The sequence below is a fragment of the Trichinella spiralis genome (assembly GCF_000181795.1).
Source record: "Trichinella spiralis strain ISS 195 chromosome Unknown Scfld9, whole genome shotgun sequence".
NCBI lineage: Eukaryota > Metazoa > Nematoda > Enoplea > Trichinellida > Trichinellidae > Trichinella > Trichinella spiralis.
Genome location: NW_003526948.1, coordinates 943,444 through 959,968, shown reverse-complemented (window position 1 = coordinate 959,968; position 16,525 = coordinate 943,444). Strand labels below are relative to the sequence as shown.

The 16,525-nt window shown below is 32.4% G+C and overlaps 6 protein-coding genes across 6 annotated transcripts; 5 read left to right on the top strand and 1 right to left on the bottom strand.

The window, feature by feature from the left end:
* The first annotated feature begins 630 nt into the window (after positions 1-630).
* On the top strand, positions 631-2,253 carry Tsp_09581 (caa(3)-type oxidase, subunit IV subfamily). Its single transcript, XM_003371280.1, has one exon. It carries the CDS (start codon positions 631-633, stop codon positions 2,251-2,253), a length of 1,623 nt encoding a protein of 540 aa, XP_003371328.1.
* Positions 2,254-2,465: 212 nt separating this feature from the next.
* On the bottom strand, positions 2,466-5,396 carry Tsp_09582 (nucleoside-diphosphatase uda-1). The gene is made up of 11 exons (XM_003371279.1): positions 5,378-5,396; positions 4,887-5,057; positions 4,758-4,837; positions 4,294-4,437; positions 3,881-4,115; positions 3,654-3,819; positions 3,452-3,592; positions 3,185-3,390; positions 2,842-2,963; positions 2,561-2,775; positions 2,466-2,478 (listed from the first exon to the last, which is right to left on the bottom strand). Exons 1-11 carry the CDS (start codon positions 5,394-5,396, stop codon positions 2,466-2,468), a joined length of 1,512 nt encoding a protein of 503 aa, XP_003371327.1.
* Positions 5,397-7,149: 1,753 nt separating this feature from the next.
* On the top strand, positions 7,150-9,543 carry Tsp_09583 (phenylalanyl-tRNA synthetase, beta subunit). Its single transcript, XM_003371278.1, has 10 exons — positions 7,150-7,236; positions 7,289-7,365; positions 7,513-7,909; positions 7,962-8,255; positions 8,314-8,375; positions 8,429-8,714; positions 8,788-8,907; positions 8,980-9,097; positions 9,147-9,302; positions 9,359-9,543. Exons 1-10 carry the CDS (start codon positions 7,150-7,152, stop codon positions 9,541-9,543), a joined length of 1,782 nt encoding a protein of 593 aa, XP_003371326.1.
* Positions 9,544-11,701: 2,158 nt separating this feature from the next.
* On the top strand, positions 11,702-12,658 carry Tsp_09584 (conserved hypothetical protein). The gene is given in 3 exon segments (XM_003371277.1): positions 11,702-11,945; positions 12,446-12,580; positions 12,600-12,658. 3 exon segments carry the CDS (start codon positions 11,702-11,704, stop codon positions 12,656-12,658), a joined length of 438 nt encoding a protein of 145 aa, XP_003371325.1.
* Positions 12,659-14,482: 1,824 nt separating this feature from the next.
* On the top strand, positions 14,483-14,957 carry Tsp_09585 (conserved hypothetical protein). The gene is made up of 3 exons (XM_003371276.1): positions 14,483-14,535; positions 14,585-14,830; positions 14,891-14,957. Exons 1-3 carry the CDS (start codon positions 14,483-14,485, stop codon positions 14,955-14,957), a joined length of 366 nt encoding a protein of 121 aa, XP_003371324.1.
* Positions 14,958-16,188: 1,231 nt separating this feature from the next.
* On the top strand, positions 16,189-16,327 carry Tsp_09586 (conserved hypothetical protein; the record flags this gene model as incomplete). Its single annotated transcript, XM_003371275.1, has 1 exon — positions 16,189-16,327. A coding segment is annotated over exon 1 (139 nt), but the record flags the coding sequence as incomplete, so codon positions are not given.
* Between the last annotated feature and the right edge of the window lie 198 nt (positions 16,328-16,525).

Here is a 16,525-nt window from a genome sequence, read left to right as displayed (position 1 = left end):
ATAAATGCAAATTGTTAGAAAGTCTTTATGTTTGTGCAAAATGAATCTAACGCTTTCATCACATACACGAAAGAAGAAGTAAACAATGACGGCAATGAATTGTTGACATTAGACCAAGCATGCATCCGAGTGATTGATAAGAATGGTTGTTTTGATCATTATTTGCTTATATTGCATTGAAATTGTGATTAGCAGCAGTTTGAGATTATTGCGCAACAAAACAGTGTTTATTCCAATTGAAGACAGTCACCCATTATAAATGTTCAATGAAACGTTTAAAGTTATGAAAGCAACTGTCATTTGAAGTATCATTTGAATTTTTTCTAAAAATAAAATAACAAAGACGAAAGATAGCAAAAAGAAGAATAATAATAATAAGGAAGAATTGGACAAAAGTAAAGCAATTTGTTCTTATTTGTAAATAAATGAATAGAATTAATGAATTTAAATTTAATCAGTAATGTCAGTGTGATTTTAATTTTAAAACGAATACCACTTTTTTTTCTATTTTTGTTTAATTGTTGACTTTTAATAATTTGAAGATATGTTTTGTATATAGTGAATGTGTATGTTTGTTTAATTGTTTTCTTATGTATGTATTTGAATATTACCTCAGTTTGATGTGCAACAATGGCGTTGAGATTCAATATTTGTTGTCGAAATGAATTGCAAAAGATGATGATTTCTACGGCTTATGGTTTGTGGCTTGGAACGGTGATTGTTATTTGGTGCGTTTGGCAGGAGAGAATTAATGTGAAAATTTCCTTATCAATCGGTTTAAGCTGCGTTGTGCTTGTTGCATTTGTATCAGGGTTTTTTCAAAAAATGCAGCTTATTTCAAAATTGTCATTATTGAATATGGCCAGTTGTTCAGGTCGTGCGACAGTTTTGGCATTGTTGTTCAGCCTTTGTGTGGGAGGGCCTGGTGAAGGTATGATAGAGAACGTGGTACGCGTTAATGGTGCTATCAGTTGTGCCCAAAGTCGTGGTATCCTTGAACAACAACATTTGCAGAGTGCGTACGATAATGCATTTTTTCGCATGTACAAACGTATAAATGATAGTGGAGAAATTTGGCAGAAAATTGCGACATCAGTCGACACAACCATCTTGCCTTTGTTGAATCACATGGGCACATTGAATCATCAAATCGACTCGATACTTGCTTCTGAAAATGAAATCAAAGCAAGCTGTATTGAAACATTGAATAACATTTACCAACATTGTAGTCAGCAAGTGGCCGCGGTAAAAGAGTATTGCGAAGATATATTGAAGATGTCAACGAGAAATCATTTATTCAACGAGGAACAGTTTCAATATTTGGAACAAATACGTCAAAATAATAATGGTATCAATGAAAAAGTGAAGATAAATTTGGATGCTTTTCATAAGCTGATTAATTTCCCTGCCAATTTTTGTCAGCAACTTAGTTTAACTCTGCCAATGTGTCGGCCAATTAAAGCTGCTGAAAGTGCCTGTCACAGTGCGTCGAATACGTACAAAAATTTAAAATCAAGCGCTGAAAATAGTTTAAAGTTAATGACAAAATTTCGTCACTTTTTCTCTCATTCTCTAGAACTAGACGATTCGTTGTTTCAAGTTTCTGCTTCTCAAACTGCAATTGAGAATCAATGTGAAAGCAGTTTCAGTAATTCATCCTTGTCTACAGTAAGTTGGGTTATGTCAGTTGTGAAATATGCATTTCTTTCAATTTCCGTTTTAACACCAATAATAGTGTCATGTTGGAATTATTTTCAAGTGTTATCTTATCCACATGATTTTGAGCAATTGAAAAAGTCGATAATGAATGAAAAGTTCATCTCAGTATCGGAATTTATTTACATTGCGATGCATTTGAGCTTCACAGCTTGCTTGTTAACAATTGAACGACTCTTTTATGATGGAATTGTATTCAACAAACAACGTTATCGGCTTGATACAATGGAAAAATTAACAACAATTGATAGGCAAAAGTTTCTCAGCGGAATTGAACTGTTGTTCAGTTCCATTGATAGAGTTGACACTGTACAAAACATGCTCAAAGCACTTTTGAATTATTTTCACTCTTTGAAAGTTGTAGTTGACGATTCAATTTTCGGTTGTATGCCAATTCCAATGCAACCGACTGCTATTGTATGGTTTATTATTCTTTTTCTGTTGTACGTCCTGACTGTATTGTTAATATTTGTAGAACCGTACAGTTTAAGAAGGAAAATAGCAATGCTTGAACGATTGTCATCACAACATCATTAAACATTATCTTACCATGATCATTCTTGACTTGATTGATGTTAGATCTGTGTACTTTGGAAGTAGCGTATTTAATAAAACTTTTCCACGAAAATTACTATTCTAACAATCAACGATATCATCTGTATTGTTAAGCAAATTTATTTTAGTGTAACTTATTCAAGTTCGTCGTACGTAGACATTTTTCCTCTTAAGTGATAATAATTTCAATCATATCACATAATTACTCTATAATTAAACAAAATATTTGAAATTGAATGGAGTTGTTAAAATTGGGAAACATTTTCACATTCATTCAAATAAATCAAACAAGGACATTAAATTGTAAAAACAACTAAGAAGGTAAGTTTGAAATTCTGACCAATAGTTTGTACAAGTCTGCGTTAGCTGTTCAGAGATGCGTTCATTCAAATCGTTTTCAATGATTGTATTGTTTCTTGATTTGCTTTCATGAAATGTATTTATTAGATGATGCGCTGCGCCAAGAGCCCAACTCATCTCCATACCACGTAATTTTTTCACAATCTATCAAATACAAAAAAAATACTTTGAAATTTATGCAATGTATAAATAGAAAGAAGCAAAAGTTACTGTAATATTGCGATCAGCTGCAATACCATAACCGTCAACTAGAAGTGAATAGATGTATGTTAGATCTAAACACTGCCAAGGTTTCCAGGAATCATTATTAAACTTCTCTGTTCTTGAACATGCTAAATTAAAAATATTAACAAATTATAATCCCACAACAAAATTATACTTGCATACAAAAATCATCCAAATTTATTTTTTCACCAATGAAAAATTCAGTTTATATCAAATATTAAATGAATCATAATGGGTTCCATTAAATATTACAATACAACCATAAAGAAATAAACTCATTTTACAGAACAATTTATAAATTATAAAATTTAACTTTAATCAAATTTACCCTTTTTAGCAGCGACCAAAAACTGAGCAGCAGTGACATTCCCTCCCTGGGTGCTAATTATACCAATTCTTAAAGCATGATTGTAAAAATAACCAAATGCGTATAAATCGCCCAGAATGAAACGACCAGCATCGTGTATAGAAGACAGATAAACATGCTTTCGAACATTTTTGTAACAGTTGTCAAAACCATATTCGGAACTGCCGCTGTAATACATAAGAAAGTATATGTAGGAAAATCATTAAAAATTAAAAAACGGAATACTACAGTATTCTATAGTTTGTTTCTTGAAATTTCCAGTTCAGATCATCAGCAACAGCTATGCAAGGAGAAATCACTGTTCCTGTTGATTTTCCTGATATGCGCAAAATGTTAAGTCGAGAAGCCATGACGCCGTTTCCAAGATAACTGAAAAATAATTTTTTCTGCATATAGCATTTAGATTCATTTTAGTGCAGAATGGAATTACCTGTGTGAATAAAGTTTCACTTTTTTTGAAAACAATGTTATTTCTTTGATAAATGAAAATGGATACTGCTCCTCACTACCTCTCAAAATGAAGGTCACTTGAGTTGAACCGCCACCGAGATCAAAAGCCGCAGCGCTTAATTTTTCACCGATGGTTGAACGCTGTGCTGTATATATTCATTTGTTTGTGAATAATAAGTATCATTAAACAGTCAAACTTTTTAATACCATTAGATTCTTGCATGGAACTTTCTAGACGATCCAATAAATAATTCAGAGTAAACCAACCAAAAATGCCTTCATCAGTTCCATCAAGAACTGTAGCCGGATCTTCTCCAGTCAAAAATGGTGAATCACGCAAAACAGTTTCAATCTGTAATGCAGAGCAACATTTGCAGAAACACGTATAATGCCATGAATTAAAAAATGTGCAATCCAAACTACAAATCATTAGTGACATGATCTTTAATATTTGACATCATCTGAACGATTTATTATCAGTATAATTAGATAACTAAGGACTATACTGAACATATATATTGAAAGAAACCCATTTTCTCATGCCTTCCAGTAAAAATAGACAAATATTTAACATTTGATAAAATAAATGAATAAAGTTAACAAAACTGTCAATCACTTACTTCCTGCAATATAATTTTAACTGTTTCTTCAGGAAGTAACCGAAAGCCGGCTGTAGCACGAAGAGCAACTGGACTATGTTTCCAAAGCCATTTAGGGATTGCAAGTTTTGCTTCTTCCATGAGATCAGCAACAACAGCAGCTGCCTAGAAAATTTCGAAATCATTTCATTTGAAACTACAAATTTTGGAAGTGACAAAATTTTTTTAATAACTGAGCTGATATGGATATTTACAATATTTTAAGTTAAATCAATAAATGAGATTTGCTCATCAAGAAAATTTTGCATGATTATCTTGATATTTATAGCTGAAATAACATATCGCAAGTCTTGAAAACTGTGATTTGTTTAAAAAGCTGAATGCAGATATTAAAAATTAGAAATGCTGCTGTGCGCGTTTGGAATTTATAAAATAAGTGTTCGGAGCAAACTTTCGGCATTTAATAGTTATAGAGTAATACTTACATCTTTTGGAACAGATGAATATGAAGATAAACCAGGATTCCTTTCGACGAACAGTTCTTTTTGCAATTTAAAAGGAATAGCTGAAAAGGAAAATATGTATTGAAACATTAAGAAACGCAACAATTTTACATGGATTCGACGGATTGTGTGAAAATTCAAAAATTTCCAATCTTGTTCCTGTGCTGCCAGCATCAATTATCATTGTGTAAAATCTACATGTTCCTTTTTCATGTTCGGCAAGATCTTCTGAAGCACAATATTTTATTTCGTATTGCTCTTCTTCAAAAATGTGATGCATGGCTGAAAGAAGTTGAAATTAATTTCAAGGGAAACTATGAAAACAAGAAAAAAATTTCATACAGTTTCCTTGGTGGTCAGCTGAAACTATACAAATGAAATTACAAATCAACCATAAGAAATCGTGAATCATATTCTAATTTAAAAACGATAAGATCAACACTAAAATCCTAAAAAATGAACATCAGCACTTGAGAAGAGCAATAAAGCTGTGACAATCTTATCTCACCTAATTAATTTCAAAAACAAGGAAATCAGTAGTTTACAAATCAAGCAGGCACTGATTATTTACGCAGTGCCAACAATCTAATTATTAAACATACTCCACATCAACCGATGCATTATTAAAATAGAAATTCATCATCTAAAAACAAGGAAAGATTATAAGTGAAATAACACCAAAAAGGTTTTCACTATAATAAGTCTGCATCAATCACCCAGTATAATACAATGACAATTAGACAAATAGCATGATAACAAAAGCAACTTTATGTATATAAAAAATTTAATCAAGTATAAATTACAGTAATCTTAAAAAGAAATAGATGTTTTTTATAAAAATAGACAAATGATAGAATCTGGTAACTCAGAAATATAAATTAAACAATATACTCTCCACAAATGAAATTAAAAAATTCAAATTTCACACTACTGCTTACACAAAAAAGCAAAAAAATAAGATGAAAATGACTATAGGCTTATTACATCGAACCGACTTATCTAACTCTACAGTACGATCTCACATATACTTTAATATTATTGCGACACTGCTATACGTCAGTGGTGAAAGTTTATTTGTCTTTTACATTTTGTTTATCAGAAGAGGTAAATTTTAATTTTATAATTATTACGGAATGTGATTTCACATCCGCGTCATTGGCGAATTGCGAGAAACGAAGTCATGTATATAGTAAATATCAAATAGAGCAGGACTTGTTTAATAATGTGTTAATGACACTTAAACTGAGTAACTGAAAGTGAGTTTAAAATTTCAGTCGATGTTTTTTTATCAGTAATGCTCTCCATTCTGCATTTGTGTGTAGGAAATGCAGAATAGTATTGATAATACTTTGGCAATGATACTGAATACACGTTAACAGGAAGAAACCAAATTTTGTAAACGTTTCAAATTTTAGGTTGATAGAAAATGATTTTAATTTGAACATTAAATTAAAAAAAATAAAAACTATAATTCTGTAAAGTGATTTTATAGGGTGTTTTTAATCTGGAACGTTTGCGTATAATGTTCTACGTTATTTGTACTTTACTAAGTGAATTAGATAAAGTATTTTATAGTTTATTTTTTAGCAGAAAAATTTAGACGTCTTTTGGCAACAGATTTCATAGTTTATGTTAAATGCAGGATGCATTCAATGTAATGATTTAAAAAAAATGCCCACAGTTTTCTAATATAAGGTTATGTATTCTCGTTGTTTTACATTTTACTTGTATAATGTTTAAAAAATTGTAGTAAATTTTGCATTTGCATATATTTCAGTATCATCCTATAAATGTTTAAAAAAATAAACTGTTTTTCCTCATTTTTCATTCAAAAATAGCTATTTTATGCTTCATCATTATATTCTGATTTGGAGTTAATCTACAGTTGATTAAGAAAAAATTAAGTTTTATTACAGTAGGAATATTTTTTCTGATTTCTCATTGCAAAGCAATGAATTCTTTAACTTCTGGTTTTGACTTTATAATAAATGAAGTTGAGTACAGAAAAAATATTATTATAGATTTTATCATATTGTGATTGTATATGATTTTTTATGTGAGTTGTATTTCATGATTGTTGCATGGAAAATATTTTTTTTTATTATGTAAATTTTGTTCATCTGTAGTGGTTATTTTAAAAGACACTGTTTCAAGAAGCACAATGCCGACAATCACAATTAAAAGACGTCTGTTTGAAGATTATTTTGGAGATATTAGTAAGTATTCCCAATGTATTTAAGGAATATATGAATGTTTTTCTGCTTCATAATTTTTTTTGTTTTGAATTAAAATGATTCTTGTACCATTAAATTTATTCATGCTCACGATATGCATTGTTGTTGGAAGTAAACATTTTTGTTTGTTTAAATTTTAAATGGATGATGAAATGTGTAGCAAACTTTTAGAGGATGAAGAACTAGATGAGTTGCTATTTCGTTTTGGATTAGAGCTTGATGAAGTGGTAAGTATCCTATTTGGATAGTGACAATTGTGACGAAAATGAAATTGTTTAGACTACTGAAGTCTTTTCTGACGGAAGTGGAAAAAATGTGGAAGAAGTTGTTTTAAAAATTGAAATTCCTGCTAACAGGTTTGTCGCATCATTTGAACATAATGACATTTTGCATTTTTAAGTTTCACCTTGATAATGTTTATACTAAGCGGAAGCACATGATTTAAGATATGATTTACTTTGTTGGGAAGGTTTGATTCGTGCATTATTGATTTTCTATAAAAGCTGCGAACATCCGAAATACATGATTGCATCATCTAAAATGAAATCAACTATACAGTTAAGAGTGACCAAAGAAGTATTATTTGTGTTGCATTTTTTTCAACCACGACCGATGTTGCATTATCTTATTCAGGTGGAAACTATTCGACCCTATGTTGTTGCAGCAGTATTAAGGAATGTAACGTTCAATCGTGACGCATACGACAGTTTCATTGCGTTACAGGAGAAGCTTCATCAGAATATATGTCGGAAAAGACAGTTGGTTGCCATTGGCACGCACGATTTGGACAAGGTCAAGGGACCATTTGTTTATTCAGCTAAGTCCCCACACGAGCTTTGTTTTAAGCCATTAAATGAAACCGAAAAGTTTACGGCTATGCAAATAATGAAACATTATGAAGTAAGTAATTTACTTTCCGTTACCCCGCAAATCTCTTTCCCTTTTTGTTTAGAAAGATCCTCATATTCGGGAGTATTTACGCATTATTGAAAATAAACCTATGTTTCCATATGTTTGTGATTCAGAAGGTGCAATAATGTCCATGCCTCCTATTATTAACAGCGATCAATCTAAAATTACACTGCAAACGAAAAATATTTTTATTGAATGCACGGCTGTGGATTTGCATCGCGCAGAAATTGTTCTTGATACCATTGTTTGCATGTTTAGCGTATACTGTGATCAACCATATCAGGTAGATCCTGTTGAAGTGATCAGTCCAGGTGGTATTCGTCAAACATATCCAGTGATATAAATTTTAGAATAAGTTATACTAATTATAATTGATTATCATTGTGTATTAGATTCTCTCCTGTCGTACTGGAAGTGTTTCTGCATCGAAAGTGAACAGAACCATCGGCGTAAAGTCAGTGTTATTTTAATTTTGAGTTTGATTTCATTAATTACTTTTTTTTCCAGACTGCCCTCGGTCACTATTGCGCAACTGTTAAATCGTATGGGAATAAGTGCAGAAGTAGGAAGTGAAGATAGGGTGCTTTACAAAATTCCTCCTACAAGACATGACATTCTTCACGAGTGTGATATTATTGAAGATGTTGCTATTGCATATGGTTACAATAACATTAAGAAGGAACTACCACCAGCTACTGCTACAGGCGATCAATTATATTTGAATAAAATTACAGAAGCAATGAGAAAAGAAATTGCTTGTGCAGGTTTCACAGAAATTTTAACATTTTCTTTGGTAAATACTTATGTTGTTCTGATAATGTACATGTGTACATGTATGCCTATGCATATATACCATTTTATTTTAGTGTAGCCGAGGGGATGTATCAATGAAACTGCAGCAACCAGAAGAATTAAATAGAGCTGTTGAAATTGCCAATCCAAAGACATTAGAATTTCAGGCAAGTCTTTTTATGTTTATGCATCTTGTGCTCTAGAAAATAAATGTCTGTGAATGAAAAGTATGTAAATGAAAAATATCCATCATTGTATTATTTAAGGTAGCAAGAACATTGCTGCTTCCGGGAATATTGAAAACGTTGGCTCATAACAAGGATAAAGCATTGCCTTTGAAACTGTTTGAAATCCAAGATGTAGTAGAACGGGATGAGTATTCAGGTACGTGTGCAACTTTTTTAAATAAAATTACTGAACCTGTATACATTAGACTGTGATGATCCTGTGAATCGTCGTCATTTCTGTGCTGTCTATTATGGGAAAACATCTGGCTTTGAAACAATACATGGTTTGCTAGATCACTTTATGCGATTGTTGGAAGTTTCGTCAAATCCTGCTTTAGGATATTGCATTAAGGAAGATTTACGTCAGTATACATACTAATATTATTCACAAGTTTTATTATATACGCTTATATTCTAGTACCGTTTTACTTTCCCGGCCGGTGTGCGTCGATCATGTTGCGTGGTGAGAAAAAGATTGGTCATATGGGGATTTTGCATCCGAGCGTTTGCGAGGCATTTGATTTAAATTTGGTTTGCTCTTGTCTGGAGTTGTGTTTTGAACATGTTATTGAAACTGAAAGTGATGAAGCAGCACTATTTTGAAAGTTCATTTTATTAATTTGGAAAATTAAATTATTATTTACGATATATATATATATATATATATATATATATATATGTAATATTGTAATTGTAAACATTATTCACTAAACTGCAAAATACTTCAAATATTGCGATCTTACTGACTGTACTGTTGCACATGTTGAAATTTAATTCAGTAATGATTTTAATTAGTTATTTCAATAATAATCATGAAATTACTGAATTTTAGAAATAAGTTAAGAATAAGATTTTTTTCATCAGTAATGAATGAGAAAATTACAAGTGTTAAACTAAGTTTGATACAAATTTATGCGGAGAGATACTGCAAACAATTTGTAACATGATTGGTTTTTAGTTCAATATTTGGTTATTCAAATGTACTTCCTTATTATAACTTCATAGCTTTGTCAAGCATTCCAGAGACGTTTGAGCAGATATTAGCTGCTGAAGAGACCATCGGGAAGATCAACGAGAATAACTTATCTATTGCCTCGCAGACCAAACCAGGAAATATCACTTGCTATGGATAGAAAAGCTGTTGCTAAAAGCAGTTGATTAGGTGAACATTACAATAAAATAATTAACAACATAAGTAATTGATGTGGCCCAAAAATTGCTGTGTGGAGAGACAACAATAATTGAACATGCACCTCAGTTGACAGCGCAATTCTTGTCAGATTTGCATGTTGGCAAAGGCAGCTATTTTGTCCCTCTTAATTTAATTCATTTTTTATAATGAGACAAATGCCTGCAACAGCCTTTTAGATGGATCACTGTGCGATACAGCTATACCCTGCTTAACATCCATAATGCGTTACTGGAAAAGAGTCGTAAAGGAAGCAACGTTAAACGGGGTCGTTGTAGCATGTGTTTATATTAAATAGGTTTTGATGAAAATCGGAATACACACAACAAAATTTATTTCAAAATTTTATAATAATGTTTACTTGCTTTATTGAGGATAATTATGAGTTTGATCAAGGACAGGCCTTCGGTTCCTCAAGCTAGGGTATATTGACGATGAAATCATCAATAGTTAATAGTCCCTTTTTATGATTTAGCAACACATAACTTCAAGGACACTCTGCTTTGACTTGGAGCTGCACCCCTATTCCAAATCATCATTATACGAACTGATTCATGATATCTGTAATGTTGGTCATGCTGCTGAGGAATTCTGTTGTTATCGTTCTCACAGGTGAATCCATTAATGAACCAACGACATTTGGTGTCCATTTCATTACCAATTCTGAACATCCTCGTTTTTGAAATTCTTGTGCTGCTTTAACATTTGCTTTACTACTGACGCGTATGTTACGGAGGTTAGTTCGCTTTTAGTGCTGACTTTAAAGAGGTTAAGATTCATTTTCACTTTCTTGTTGAATATTGCTGAAGATGCTATTTGCCTTTTCCCTAATTAGAATCTGACACAAAGTACTGTACCGTTGCGTATCGTCATCCTCTCAAATGCTAAGCCTTCTTAACATTTCTTCAAACAAATGAGTTGTTTAACAATTTATTCATGCTGTTCAAAAATTCAAGGTTGCAGATGCTGAAGATTTTATCTTGATGCAATAATTATGCTTGATTTATTTGAGAAAACATTAAAACTGCCTAAATAAACTTTATGATTGCAAGTCGAATGTACTAATAAAATGTTGTTATGTAACGCTTACATGATCAAAATATAAACACAAAAATGTTAATTATCACGGTAATTATTAGTGTGAGCATACGCTTTGAATGGTATAATCTGACTAAGTTTTTCTGGAAACCTTCAACTTATATCACATATACTAAAATTTTTTTATAATGAAAGCTGATATAACGAATTGTTTGCTAGAACGAGTTTTTTGCCATTCTGCGGCGAATTTCGTTTGAATGACGTTGTACGTGAATCTCATTAAGACGAATATTGTATGACGAAAAACTCGTTATAACGGCTGAATTTTGGTTTCCAAAGTGCAATTTTAATTTACACTAATTTTATGTATGTTTCCTGTAGGCAGTCAGTTATAACGATCATTAATGAACGTACATGTGTATGTTAACTTTGGAGGTCAATAAATAAAAATAATTCCTAGATGGACTTATTTAAATCGTACTGGTTCCAACCGGAAGATCAGTGCTTGTCATTGCTGTCCGTGATATTTTGGATATGAAGGAATCCGTGAAATCAGTAATACACATTCCGACTGATTTGAAGTTTGTAGAATACGCAACGGTTGGCGATGAACTTCAATTTACGTATCTGTTTTCTGACAGTGAAATAACAGCTTCCACTGCTAAGCCCAATGACATCCCCAACAACAGCAGTGGAAATAACTGTGATTCTGAAGAAATCAAAGAGTCACCCGTATCAATGAACGTACGTGCAAGCTTACGAAAATTTTCGTGTTGTAGTTATTTTTTTAGCCAAAGAAAACATTCAATAAAAAATTATCAAATAGTTTTGTTTGAATTAAAACAGGCAGGCTAAATGCATATGGCTTTTGTTATTTTAGCGATTTCTTAACAAATTACACGAATTTCCTCAAAGTCTCAATACAAAATAATATTCTTTACATAATTTTAAAATATAATCACTAATGTACCCTAAACAATTCAACAGATTGATCTAGTAATGTGAAATTTTTAAAAAAATGCTTATTGCATTCCCATAATTTCCTGATACGTTTATAAATTTCAATTTCAATTCTGAATTTCGAATCACTGTATTAATGTATAACATTTTTCATTAGAAATGAATGCTAATATATTCTAATAAGTATAATATTATAGTTTTTATTAATAATTAAAAAAATCGTCAGTCATTTCTCGAAATAGTAGAATTATATATAAAGCCGCATAAATTAATTGTATTGAAAAAAATTTAAATAATGCTCCTCAAGAGCATAAGCAGATAAGAGCGACAGTACGAAATGTAAACAAAACGAGACATCATTGAATAGAAATGGCTACGCTCATGATAGTCAGTGCGCAGTTGGCAGCGTGCCAACTTGTTGCTCTTTCTCCGTTCGCAGGCGTCTTAAAATAAGTTTATTGTACCTATTAAGTAGCCAAAAGTCACCGTTATTGGCAACTTGTCCCACAATCAGTAAAAGTTACAAGGTAAGTACAACCTTAATTAAATATTTCGAAAATAAATAACTGACAAATTATGAGAAATTCCCTTTTCTTCTCAGTTATAGAAGTACTTAGTCATTTTCAAATCACAGCACAAAAGGCCCATTTCTGAGCATTGATTTTCACGCTGATACTTCATTAATTTTTAATATAATGTATTGTCGACCACTTTGGCTTGTGATAAACAGAATCATTGCAAGGTTCCATTTTTGCGCATTTCAGCTTTCTCATTCTCTTAAAGTACGCATAAATTAATTCACCAAAACCATAATTGTCAAACCTGGTCGCAGCTATGCCATTTTCACTCATACGCCAAAACATAAACTTTAAATTGAGTTTACCCGAGAAACGTGACATTAAAATGCCAATATTGTAACTTTTCTAAAGTTATTAATTTCCGAACATAAAAATCTTTACTGTTTAACACATTTTCTTTTTGAAGACTCTGTAATATCGAAAAGGCACTGATGTTGTCAAGTACTTTGCTGTTACTACTCATAAATATGTTGAGTAAATTGTTTTTCTGTCTGAATACAAAAAACATTTTCGCTGCTGTGATACTGCGTTTTTAGCGTAAACTATAAAGCAGAAACCTATTGATGACGTCATCACGTTGCCTGGTAACAGATCACGTTATTGCAATGTCATTAATATGCAAAAATTGTTCAGCAAACAAACGAGCCTTATCATTAACATTGCGAGAGCGACTTATTTCACTATTACTTAAACATTTTCGTTTTCCTGCATTACTTATTTAATCAAAATGGTATTTCACGTAAAATTAATGAATAATTTCTGAAAAAAATGTTGGCATTCAGAAACTTAACCCCTATATTATGCGTTGGATCGAATTGACCGTTTCTGATTTTTAATCCATTTTCATTTGCCTTAAATACATACGTATGTTATTTGAATTTTGCTATCTTTGTTCAATTTTTTCATGAAGAATAATCTGAAACCTTTTACTTTAATTTACTCATTATGGTGGCGTTATAAAAAAATTCAATTGTTCCTTTTGTTCAGGGTCAGATTGACTCGTGTAAATTTTCTATATACTGCAATTTCATGTTTTCACATTGTTTTCTTCTGTGACGATTCCTCTGTTGAAACCTTTATCTCCCCAATGTTCACTAAATGGAACAAAACTTTGAGAGCACCTAACTCTACCCATATTCCATTTTTTTGGTTTATATTTTGCAAATGAACTCTTGGCTGGGATATTTATATAAATATGGCATCACATTTACCTTTAGATATGCTGTTCTGTTTTATTAATCAATGAATTTACAAAAAATTGACTTTTTAATTAAGTTCCAATTTTTTGTTAATTTTTTTACATGCACCGTGCCTAACTATTTAGAAGGCACATATTCTTGTAGCTGAGACATTACTCTATTTGCACATATATAATACATGTTTATACTCTTACATTTATATATCAATAATTGATAAAAAACACTGATGTTCCATTTAGTGAACATTGGATTGCTCTCGACATGAAAGGGCAGGTTATGATATATTGTCACAACAGTGACTAAGACTGTGTTTTTGTGCAAACTGCTTTATAACTATGTTTTCTCACAGCCTGCCATTTGACATAATTGACCAAACTCAAAAATCAAAATCTGTGAACTCTGGCAATGGAATGCAATTACTTTTTTGTTGTACAGAACAACTGATAACAACTATTGCATTTATACCACATGCAAATCTCAAACATACAGACACTGACACTGGAATGCAATAGTTTTTCTGTTGTATAGAACAGTTGACAGGAGCTATATATTAGTGCGGTTAGGTTTGGTTACAAAGTATGGTTGCTGTGTGGCAACCATGGCTACCCATGTCATATGATTACTTCTCAAGGTAAGGAAATCCACTCATCGAAAGTGCCATTCAGCACCAGAGTTATCAGTAATATAGTCGACATTATTCAAGAAAACTCCAATACCACAAGGCATACGTTGTATTTTGACAACTTTTTCAACAATTATGAGCCGCTGGTAAAGTCATCCGGATGGAAAATGAGAGCTATTGGAACCATCCGACCATACCGCAGCAATGGTGCTGACGCAGTGATATTGCCACTTAGAGCTCCGTCGACATATGGTCCTGAGCTTGCTCCAGTCAGAACGAACAGCGACACCAAGAGTGGCATCAGGTTTCATGTCACAATTGCCTGACATCCGTTTCGATGGCGTAAACCATATTATTGCTACAGGACCACAGGGGCGTTGCCAAAAATGCAACGTGTGACTACACGCGGAGCGAGGAAAGCAATACTTTGAAATTTACCAACGTCAGAAATAAAATCAACCATAAATCGAAGTGTTGCTACCTATTCATTCCAAGATCTCCGTTCGCTGATCAGTAAAAGCAATATTTCTACGTGTCGAGCATTCTTGTTGAGAACTGCCCAATGTTTACAGAATGGAACATGCCATAATTCCATAAGGAGTAGTGCCAGACATGTCTAGCTCTAATATTTTCTTAATTAGAACCTATGTGTGTGTCATCAAGATTCACAGCTGTTGAACATGCATCACAAAAGTTTGGGTAGATAAATGTTTATCATTAAATATAATCAAAATGACACCCCAGCCACCATCGAAGATCACACTGTTAATCAAGCATGAAATACAAAGATGTCAGATAATGCCGCGGTCTAGTGTCTGTGTACCCTCACGAAATTTGCTTAGTGCAGAATCTGAGGTGACGATGAGAAACCAAACTATCCTTGCTCACAAACAATCAATTTTTCGCTTATATACATCAGAAATAGACGACAAAGAAGGCACAATGGGCAGATAATATAATAAGTCTACCAACTCGTGAAGTAACTGAGGAATAAAAGCTGAATTCATGCGCCTATTTAAAAATAACAGCAATAGATTAGGAAATGCAATGGCTGCAATTAATCTGAGTCTAATTAACATTAAATTTCACAAAAGATGACAAAAACTTAAAACTTAATGAAAAGAATACTAAATTACATACACAAAAAAGCGAAAAACGCACACTGATAGTTTCAAAAAACAAAAAGCATAGCATGTAACCTGCGAATCACAAATTTTGCAACTTTGAAACATTTAAAAAAGTCACGCTAAAATAAGGTATACTGTGGCCTTAATATTTCAATTTCAAAAATGCCAATAGAGCGTGCACTGGTGGAATTCATTTTATACAATGAATTTATGCTCGAACGTGGTTACATTCCTGTATCAAATGATCCTAAACCGCACAGGCATTACCGAGTTCGAAAAAATGCAGCTTAAATTAAGAATACTCATACATATTAAAAACTTGAATCCATTTTTCAGATTCGAAGCATAAGGTAATGATTGTTGAGAAAATCGAAAAAATGAAGCGCAACGACTAAAAAAAATGAAAAAAGACATGAAAATGCATGTTTCATGAAAGTAAGTTTTTTTATGACTTCTTTTAAAAATGAATATTCAAATTCCACAAAGAAATAGAAAATCACTGAAAATGCAAAGTTGCAGCACATCAGTATATGAAATGAAAAGAAACAAAGAATTCAAATGTCCGTATTCGAAGAAGAATAGAAAGCATAATGAAGCAATGGACTCGCAAAACGATCAAATAACACAACTGCATTTCAGAGGAATTACATTATACCAAAAGATATTCGAATGTGGTAAGTATGTTTCCTGTTCTTTATCTAAAAATTACCCGTCATCTTTACCGCCCTTAGTGCTACCCCCCCGACTATATCCGTGCGCTTAGGTAGCCCGCTGGTGGTGTGGTGTGCGCTTAGTGCTACCCCCCGACTATATCCGTGCGCTTAGGTAGCCCGCTGGTGGTGTGGTGTGCGCTTACTGCTACCCCCCGACTA